The sequence below is a fragment of the Hipposideros armiger genome, unplaced genomic scaffold, assembly GCF_001890085.2.
Source record: "Hipposideros armiger isolate ML-2016 unplaced genomic scaffold, ASM189008v1 scaffold_111, whole genome shotgun sequence".
NCBI classification, from domain to species: Eukaryota; Metazoa; Chordata; class Mammalia; order Chiroptera; family Hipposideridae; genus Hipposideros; species Hipposideros armiger.
Genome location: NW_017731461.1, coordinates 117,530 through 127,463, shown reverse-complemented (window position 1 = coordinate 127,463; position 9,934 = coordinate 117,530). Strand labels below are relative to the sequence as shown.

Here is a 9,934-nt window from a genome sequence, read left to right as displayed (position 1 = left end):
CCCAATAAAAATCTTAAAAAAAAAGAATTTTAATGAAACGAAGATTATATATCCAGGTAGCCAATGTTAGTCAAGGTAATTAGTAGACTGCTAGAGTAATAGAGGGGTCAGAAGAAACACCGAAGGAGTCATTTTTAGGATGTTCTGACTGTACCTTTAAGAATGCATCAATATCCCCGACAGCTGGGATAAAATCAGGAATGAAAGGTTTCAGTTTGTGGTCCAGCTCAATCAACTGAGGTGTATACCTAGGAGATATTGCCAAGGGAAAGTGGAGACAGAAAAACTTACTTTAAGGCTAAAAAAAAATCAAAGCAGAATGGCCCTGTTTCAGACTAGAGGTAGGAAAGGGCAAGGTAAGGGCCTGGGGGGGGTTATGGTGGGAAGTCCTAATACTCACCTATTGATATATTGGAAGAGGTCTTTAATCTCAGAAGAAACTGGCAAATGCTCAAAATCTGCAGGATCATATGCCCTGGGGAAAGAAAAACAGGATTCAGGGAGGCCAGAGAAGAGCGGATGTTGCTGAGCTCTGTTCAGCCTGTGTGTTACTATGACCATAAGGCACATGACTCTGAACCTAGTTTCTGCTCCACTCACATCTATCTGCCTTTCCTGGGTGGTCTGCAAGGTAACTTTGAAATTTATTATAATTAGCTCTCAGTTATCTCTGACAGTAAAGTAGAGCAGAGCTGCAGAAAATCTATAACATAATTTTTTAAAATTTTAGAATGTAGCCGAAATTGTTTTCCATTTTTTTCAATGAAAGGGATGAAGAGAAAAGATGGAACGATATTTTAATTTCTTGCATGGAAACAGTTTGCCAAGAAAAAAATGAATTTTTACACAGATGTTTTTCAGTGTTATTTATAAAAGTAAAAAGTTAGAAACAAAATATCCAAATTTGAATAATGGTTAGGTATGTCAAGTTGAATACTACATAGTTATTTAAAAATACTTGTATTGATACATGAAATGTATACAGTAAAAAAAGTAGAACACATATTAACTATAATTACATAAAATGTAATGAACACCGGCAAAGTGTATAAGTGACTTGGAAAGTTATTAATGAAGTTGTTCTAGGGAGAGTTGCTTAACAAAAAATTAAATACCAGGGGTGCCAAAAAAATGTATACACATGAATTGTATTCACCTTTTGCTATTGGTATATATTATTACAATTTTAATAGTTTTTTCCTTTCTTAAAATGTGTATATATTTTTTGGCACCCTCTGTAGATTAATGACTTAAAGTTTACATTTCCCCTGATTGTAACTTATGGAAGCAGAATATGATCATAAAGTATACTGGGATGCATGAAGTCAGTCTGGTATTAAACATTTGCCTAATTTACTTAGTGTCTACCCACAGGTGGATAATCCAAAGGTAACTATTTTTATTAGTTTATTTAACAGATGACACACAATGCAAAAAATGACACATGCATGCACACAATACAAAATAAAAGGTACAAAATGTATACAATGAAAAGTTATGTCTCCCTTTCACCCCTCTCTCCTTGCCACCAAGTTCCCCTCCCAAAAGTAATCACTATTATTCTTTTCTAGTGTATCCTGTAGATAGTCCATGAAATATTTGTTTTATACACATGGTAGCAAAGCATAAAACTTTTATACCTTTTATAAATTTAAAAGAATCTCCTCAAGATTGTTCTTTACCAGTGCATAGAGTGCTGCCTCATATTTTCCAGTGGCTAGATAGAATTCTATTGATTGGCTACACCATCATTTATTTAACCAGTAACTGTTTGTTTGTTTTGGTGGAAAGAAAAGTAGGTTTATTAAAAATGCCAGCATTCTGTGAGGATGGTGGTCGCCTGTCCAAAACCCATCCCGCCCCCGTAATTGTATTTTAAATGGATGGGCCTTAGAATCCACTTTGATTAAAACCTATAGGGATGGGACATGACTAATGTAACACTAGGGCTTGAGGTAAGGAGATTTTTTTACTTAGGCATCATTCAGGAACATTTTGCCTCAATGTGGGACTCCTGAAGCACCTATTCTCTGCTTGTCCAAAAAGGGCCTGACCCTAATGTAGAAATGCTCCTATGCTTTCCTTGCTAAACAGAAATGCTTTGGTATGTATATAAATTTATTTTCTTTTTCCCAGAATGTAAACTCCCTCAAGTCAGGGACCATCTCTTAGATTTACTCAGCAAATCCTTGTGAAATCCCAGAGCCCACACATGTTTCAGATAGTGCCAGTGACAATCAAGGACTCAATGAGGCAATGGAGCCAGAAAAACATGAAAACTTATTATACTGGGTTTCTGAGACATCTGAAAATCCTAAATAGAGATCAAAAGGCAGGCTGGAATTTCCGTTTTTAATTGATGTCCTCCCTGTCCAGTGCTTTGAAGGTGTTTTCCTCCGTGTCAGGGGGCTTTCCTCACCCTTCCAGAGGGGCTCCATGCGCCTCATCATCATCTTCATCAGAATCCGTTTCAGATGAGTCGCCGTCGTCGTCGTCGTCGTCGTCGTCGTCGTCGTCATCACCATTCTCACTGAAGCCCCTCTTAGGTGTCAGCTGTGAGGCCTTCTTCTCCTGTGAAGGAATAGGCACAGAAAGGCCCATGTAAAGAGAAATTTAGTGTACCTATGTCCAGTTCTCGCCTAGTGCCCTAATCAATACCCTCCCACCTGGCACCACATCACCAGAGAGAAGGCAGCACTCCCCAGAAGGGCCTCAAGAACCTGTTTCTGCTCCTACTTAGCTACAAACTGGGTCCCCACTTTCTCTAACATTATTACTTGAGGCTTGGATATAAATTTTATCCAGTTTTTTATCCAAGATCAACCTTAGGAGATCCTGAGACCTCTGTATAAACTACCCAGTCAGCTTCAATTCTAAAACTGAGGGAATTTTGGAGAAAGGCAACTCTAAATAATTATTTTGAGCGGAAATACAGGAAGATGAGGTGGGGAAGACAAACTTGAGGGCTCTTAATACAAAGATCACAGGGAGAAAAATCTATTTAATTTGCAAGACTGCCCAGAGTAAACTACTTGTAACTATCAAAAGAAGAAAGTTTGTAATCAACCCAGTGCCTGAATTCTGACCAGCAGTTCCAGAGACTATGGCTTTTCTATTTCCATTCCCTTCAATGGGTATCTGCCCAATCCAAATTTCCCTTCCCTTTCTACTTATGTTAAATGCAATGACTATTCATTATATCTCAAGATAAAAGACTCTTCTTCTATTGGCATTACAACCTACCTTTCTGAGTTTCTGGTTTTCTATGTACCATCCCACCCTCTCAAGTCCATGAGAAAGGGTGTGGTGATGCTTGGGGCTTGCAGAGGCAGTTGGGATGGGGTCCATGTCTTTGCCTCTGTGGCTTGGAACCTGTGGCATGCCCTCACTTAGGACCTGAAGGATGACCAATTGGCCCCCTTTAAAAGTAGGTTTTGAAAGCTTGGTTTCCATATGCTATATAGCTTATAACTGAGGTTAACAGATATTAGATTCTAGTTCTAAAAAGTATTTAATGTTTCTTTTACAGTAAAGCAGCTATTGGCACATAAAATTGTGACACATTACAGGACATCAAAAACTGCTATTGGTCACATTTTCCTCTAAGCACAACAAAGATTTATTATACATAGATAAAAGTATATTTTAACTAATCTGTAATTATGTGTGACAGATGACACACAGTTGCAGAATTTATTCAGTAACTAAGCTTTATCAGTATATAATTGATAAAAATCCTCTACAGTGCTCTTTCTTAATTTAAAATCTGCCAAAATTATCCTCATTCACATGGGAAGCAGTTTGAAAAAGGGAACTTTTTAAGAATATTGATTGTCAATTTAAAGATTATTCAAAAGTGAATCTTTTCTGCTGATTCTAGGTGCATACTAATTTGGAAACATAAACGAGCCTTGAATATTGACCACATCATGATGAAGACTAGAAAAATGTAGGGCAAATATACATATTTAGGAAGTTAACTTAGGAAAATTGTTCACTTTTCTTTTGTCTACTTCTTCAAAGTTGTACTTTGCAAAGTCCCTGATCTAAAGGGAGAGGACTTTATATACCACAGATAAATGCCTAAAATATTATTTTGTGGGTAAGATGTTAAAACAGCACAGTAGTTACAAGGTGGGGCTACCTTAAAACATTACCTTTTAGGCTTTTTATGAAATCAATCTATATCACTACAGCTTTCTGCAATACTTCAAATATTCTTCTTCATCTGAGTTTTCAAAGCTCCTGTTAGTAAAGGACAACTAGAATGAAACTACTGGACTATGTGCTAGGGCTGAACACACCAGTTGTTAAGCGAGCACATTGCAACTTCAAGGCCCCATCTGGCCAGAGCTGTAGGCATCTTTCCATCTTTCTTTCATAAACAGGGTGATTCTCTAGGTTCATAAAATAACAACGAAGTGACATCTGGGTCTTACGACTTCAAAATTAAAGTCTCTTTCAGATAATATTGGCAGTATAACAAATGTTGACAATGAACAAGTGCCTAGAACAATATTCCAAACTTGCTTTATTATGAGAATTACTTGGAGTACATGCTAGAAATATAAATTCCCAGGCTTTTACCTTCAAGACTCTGATTTAGTAGTTCTGGGTGGGGATTGGGAATCTGCATTTTTAAATATTAAGTTCCCCCAGTTGATTCTTATGATCAGTAAAGTTTGCAAAACACTGGCCTATGTTACATGAAATTCCTCACCAATCAGTCAGCTTAATAGTAGGCTTTATTCCTGAAGTCAAAATCATAAGGCTCTTTCTTCTTGATTGTCTTCCATGAGCTCAAAGGTACCCAACTACTAGAGGTGAGTATTCAAGAAATGTTTACCACTGAACTGGTGTCATCTCAAACTAACTGCTAAAAAAATCAAAGCAGAAATTCCACAAGAAGCTGTGGGCTATACTCCACCTTGTTATTTTCTTCTTCATATTCATCACTGCTGTTGTCAGCCATAGTCTTGTTAGGAAGATGAGCAGAATGAGAAAGTCCTTAGGAAAAAAGTTTTCCCTTTAGGTTATTATTAAAATGATTTTTAAAGACAAATATTTTAAGTTTATAATATTTTATGCTCTAACCATTTTATGGAACAGGGTTTATATGAACATTCTAGCTAAAAAATAGGAGAATTAATTCTAATCATGGCTCTGTCAATTCAATTCCAGGTATATTTGCTAAGCATTACTATGCTTAAGGCATTGGGTTGGACTTTATTCTAATGATTATCTGCATTACATAAATAGTGTAAAATCTGACCTTAGTTTATACCTTGGTAAAATGAGGTTAGTGATAGTAAACTAAAAAGTGCTGGATTTATAGTCAGAAGACTGGGTTTGAAGGACAACTCTATCACTTGGACAACTTGACTTAACCTCTTTGAGTCTAGCATTCCCACCTCTAAATGAAGTCAATAATATTTCTCACTCATGACTGTCATAAGGATCAAATAGAAAAACTTAATGGAAGAAACTGACCCAGCTCCTGGCAAATTATAGTCACAAATATAAATCTGCATCAATGCCCATAAAATAAGAGCTACAAAAATACTCTGAACAGGGCCAGCCGAGTGGCTCAGTTGGTTAAGAGCACGAGCTCTGAGCAACAGGGTGGCCAGTTCGATTCCCACGTGGGCCAGTGAGCTGCGCCCGAGCTGAGCTGCCACTGAGCTGCCAACAGGTGGCAGGATGGCTCAGCTGGTGAGAGCATGTGCTCCTAACAACAAGGTTGCCGGTTCGACTCCCACATGGGATGGTGGGCTACATCCACTCGCAACTAAGACAGAACATGGCACCTTGAGCTGAGCGGCCCCAAGCTGCCGACGGGCGGCCAGATGGCAACTGGACTTGGAGCTGAGCTAGCTGCGCCCTCCACAACTAAGACTGAAGGACAACAACTTGGCTGTTCCCCTTCCCCAATTCCCCAATAAAATCTTAAAAAAAAAATACTCTGAACAATTAACCAGAAATATTCTAAAAGCATAACCAGATGTAAGATATTAACTGGCATGATTTCTAAATCAAATAAATGCTAATTAAACACCATTTTTCAGCCTACTAAATTTCTCAAACTAAAAACAAATTTTCACATCCACAGCTGGCAAGATTGAAAACACACTCAAGTCAAAACCTGGGTGTCTATATACAGAGGGTGCTAAAAAAATGTATACACATTTCAAGAAATGAAAAAAACTATTAAAATTGTAATACTTGGGGTGGCCGGTTAGCTCAGGTGGTTAGAGTGCAGGCTCATAACACCAAGGTTGCCAGTTCGATTCCCACATGGGCTAGGGAGCTGCACCCTCCACAACTAGATTGAAGACAACTACTTGACTTGGAACTGGTGGGTCCTGACAAAACATACTGTTCCCCAATAAAAATTTAAATTAAATAAAAAATTGTAATAATATATACCAATAACAAAAGATGAATACAAGTCACGTTTGACTTCTGCAATCACAAGTGCTCAAAGTAGTTACCATCAGCGTCCAGACACTTCTGATTACGGTGAACTACTGCTTGAACAGCACTGACCAAAGTGTCCACTTGTATATATTTTTTTGGCACAATATCTATCTATCTATCTATCTATCTATCTATCTATCTATATATCCCCAAAAGATTGAAAGCAGGGACTCAAACAGATACTTGTATACCAGTGTTCATAACAGCATATTCACAATAGCCAAGTGTCTATCAATAGACAAATAAACAAAATGTGTTTACAAACAATGGAATATTATTCAGCCATGAAAAGGAAGGAAATTCTAACATGCTATAGTATGGCTAAAACTTGAAAACATTATGTTAAGGGAAATAAGCCAGATACAAAAGGGCAAATATTGTATGATTCCACTAGAATAGGCAAATTCATAGAGACAAAGTAGAATATGAATAGAATAGAATAGGAGACTCAAACTAACGCAAACCCTTGCGGCCTCAGGATCTTTTCACATTTCACTTGTTGTTCCCTTTTTCTGGCCTACTTTTCCTCAATGTCTGGGTCCTTCTCAGCTTCAAGTCTCAAATGTTACCTCCTTAGGTCTCCCCCAACGACCCTATCAAACGTAGATCCCACTCCTCTCCATCATTCTCCATAACATCAAAGTCTTTGCCTCCATCAATGCGCTTAACACATTTGTACGAGGTGTGATCAAACAATATTATGAATGTTTAAATTTTAAAAAATTTATTACAGTAAAAGACACGTTGCCATCAATCCCCATCAAAATACTCCCCCTTGCTTCGAACACACTTATCCCATTGTTCTTGCCACTTTCTGAAGCAGTTCTGGAAGCCCTCTTTCGTGTCTTTAGTTGTGCTGTCGTGGCTGCCTTGATGTCCTGAATCAATTCAAGATGTTTACCTTTCATGGTCATTTTGACTTTGGGGAAGAGCCAGAAGTCACACAGTGCCAGATACAATGAATAAGGTGGATAAGGACACACCATGTTTTTATTTGACAGAAATTGCTGTACCAGAAGTGACATGTAACACAGAGCTTTTCCACTGTGATAAAAAATACAGAGAATGCTGCTGCCAAGTGCCATCCAATGGAAAGGCAGGGATCTTCAATACATGAGTGGTGCACTGAACCTTACTAACAGTGTGACAAGTTTCAACTTGTTCAGTGCAGTCGGGTGTGAGCTATGGGTGAGAGAAGGTGTGTTTTAAAGTGTGCCATAAATCATCCTCCATCATGACAACGTTCATCTGTTGGCAGCTCAGCTCAGGTGCAGCTCACTGGCCTAGGTGGGAATCGAACCGGCGACCCTGTTGCTCAGAGCTTGCGCTCTTAACCGACTGAGCCACTCGGCTGGCCCCTCAATGTCTATTTTAATACTATACATCTAGTGCCAAGCATAAGGCCTAAAGTCACTCAGCATACATTAAAAAAATGTTTGTTAAATAAATGATGGTGTTAAGTCCTCTTAAAATATTCCATTGAGATATTTATTGGAATTGCAGGTTAAAGGAAGGTTACTGAAGCATTTTCAAAGTGGAGCAAAACAGCTTTGATAAGTTAAAAAACAAAACAAAACAAAACATGAACCCCTGTCAGGTTGTGAGCAGAGCAGTATCATGAAGCAAATGGTGTTAGGGAACACTGATCAGGTTGAAAGAATATCCCAGAATCTAGGAGGCTATGTTTTCATCTCTCTTAACTAGTTAAGAAACAGAAACAATGGCAGTGAAGTAACGACTCTGAAAGCCAACATTTGTTATTACAAAATGGGAACTTCTTAAAGACAATCATAAATCCATCCTGCCCTTTGTTCTGAGAACCACTTTTTCTTCATTCCTCTCTTACCTCTGTGTCTTGGGGTTGGAGTATAAATACTTGCAACCTCTTCAGAGTCGTTAATCTCTAGACGCTCATCATATGTCTGGTTTTCAACAATCTTGGTCTAAGCAAAAGGAGACACGATTACATAGCTCATATCATGGGACATTAAGCACTCTGTGGAGAGGTGCGATTCCAAACCAGCATTTGTCCGTTTCCTCACCCAAGACATCAGTTTCACATGAAAACTTCACCCCCATTCAAACTTTCCTTAAGGCTTCTTGGCCCTAGATCAAGTAGTTACGTCATTCTGCTGCAGCCCATATCTAGGAACTGCTGACAAGCTAGCTGAGGAACCAAAGAATCATGGAGGTAAACAACAGCCAACTTCTACACCAGCTCCCAAAAGCTGTTAAGCACATGAGTACGGGCGAAACAGTATTCGTCTGTAGATGGCGACTTAGGTTCCTTCGGTTTGCCCAAGGCTGTCGGAGTTTCTCAGGGGAGGCTGTAGAGGCTCCAGAATGAGTTCTCTCTCTGGGGTTACCTCGTTTACCAGAACAGAGAATAAATTTCAGTCTGTCAGTCCCATCCAATAATCCCGAAAGCATTACCCCATCTCCTCCCCCCACCCATCTTGCAGGTCGGATCCTCCTCAAGTTTCTGGGGTTGTAAAAGAAGCAGGGTGGTTGGTGGGGGCGTGAAAGAAGGGGAGAAGGAACAGTTGTCATGGAGATGAGAAGAGATGGGGGAGGGTGGGATGAGGGAAGGGGAGTCCTCTTAAATTCCTCTTGGGAGGGAGAAAGGGAGTTCTCTTTCAGAGAGGGTGAGTACGAATTACCTGTAGCCCCTCTGAATCCGTCTCCTCTAAATTGAAAGAACCCCAGCCTGGGGCTGAAGTCTCACTCCAATGTCAGGCCAAGCCACTCTAGGGATTCTACTTGGAGCAACCGTCCCGTTGTCGGTCGCTAGGTAAAAATAAATAAATAAACAAAATTTTAAAATCGCGAGACTTGCTGTCACTCTCGTGAGACTTTCTCCACTCACTTGCGCATTAAGTCCCTGCCAGGGAAGGCTCCAAGGAGGATCAAGAGTGGCTCGGGGTATGGGTGTTTGGATGGGGGTGGGGGGGGAGCCTCTCTGGGCTATCAGATCGCCTGTGTGTCTATGGTTTCAGTAAATGCGTCTGTGGCGGCATCCAGCGGCCACGGGTGGCAAAGCAGGCTGATGAATTTGGGTTCATATAGTTAACCTTCAATCTGGAAATATCATGTGCATTTTCCCCCATAGGACAAGTAATTACCATTGGTCATGCAGTTCCTCCTATATCAGTCTAATCAGAATTTAGGCAAAATCTCTAAGGAATAGTCCCACAACACTTTGTACGTCCTTTTTAGCATTTGTATTACATTATAGTCCTTTCTCTTCACCGTATCCCATTACATAGGAAATTCTTTTTTTAAATAGACTTTATTTTATACACACACACACACACACACACACACACACACACACACACATATTTAATTGGGGAATTGGAGGAGGGGAACAGTGTTGGGAATTGGGGAAGGGGACCAACCAAGTTGTTGTTCTTCAATCTTAGTTGTGGAGGGCGCCAGTCGCCATCTGGCTGCCCAT

At 39.6% G+C, this 9,934-nt stretch overlaps 1 protein-coding gene across 6 annotated transcripts in view; it reads right to left on the bottom strand.

The window, feature by feature from the left end:
• The window catches only part of IFT46 (intraflagellar transport 46), a 17,819-nt gene extending 8,407 nt beyond the window's left edge, over nt 1–9,412 (bottom strand). The window contains exons 1-8 of one of the 6 annotated variants that reach the window (XM_019647371.1): nt 9,344–9,412; nt 9,138–9,264; nt 8,324–8,420; nt 4,928–5,007; nt 3,244–3,396; nt 2,420–2,571; nt 401–475; nt 155–248 (exon numbers count right to left, since the gene is read on the bottom strand). In XM_019647371.1, coding sequence (XP_019502916.1) covers nt 155–248; nt 401–475; nt 2,420–2,571; nt 3,244–3,396; nt 4,928–4,972 — 519 coding nt within the window. In that variant the 5' untranslated portion in view covers nt 4,973–5,007; nt 8,324–8,420; nt 9,138–9,264; nt 9,344–9,412. Of the gene's footprint in view, nt 1–154; nt 249–400; nt 476–2,419; nt 2,572–3,243; nt 3,538–4,157; nt 4,246–4,927; nt 5,008–8,323; nt 8,421–9,137; nt 9,265–9,343 lie in introns of those variants that run through there. The other 5 variants (XM_019647372.1, XM_019647374.1, XM_019647373.1 and 2 more) reach the window with 5 other exon arrangements.
• Nucleotides 9,413–9,934: the final 522 nt, after the last annotated feature.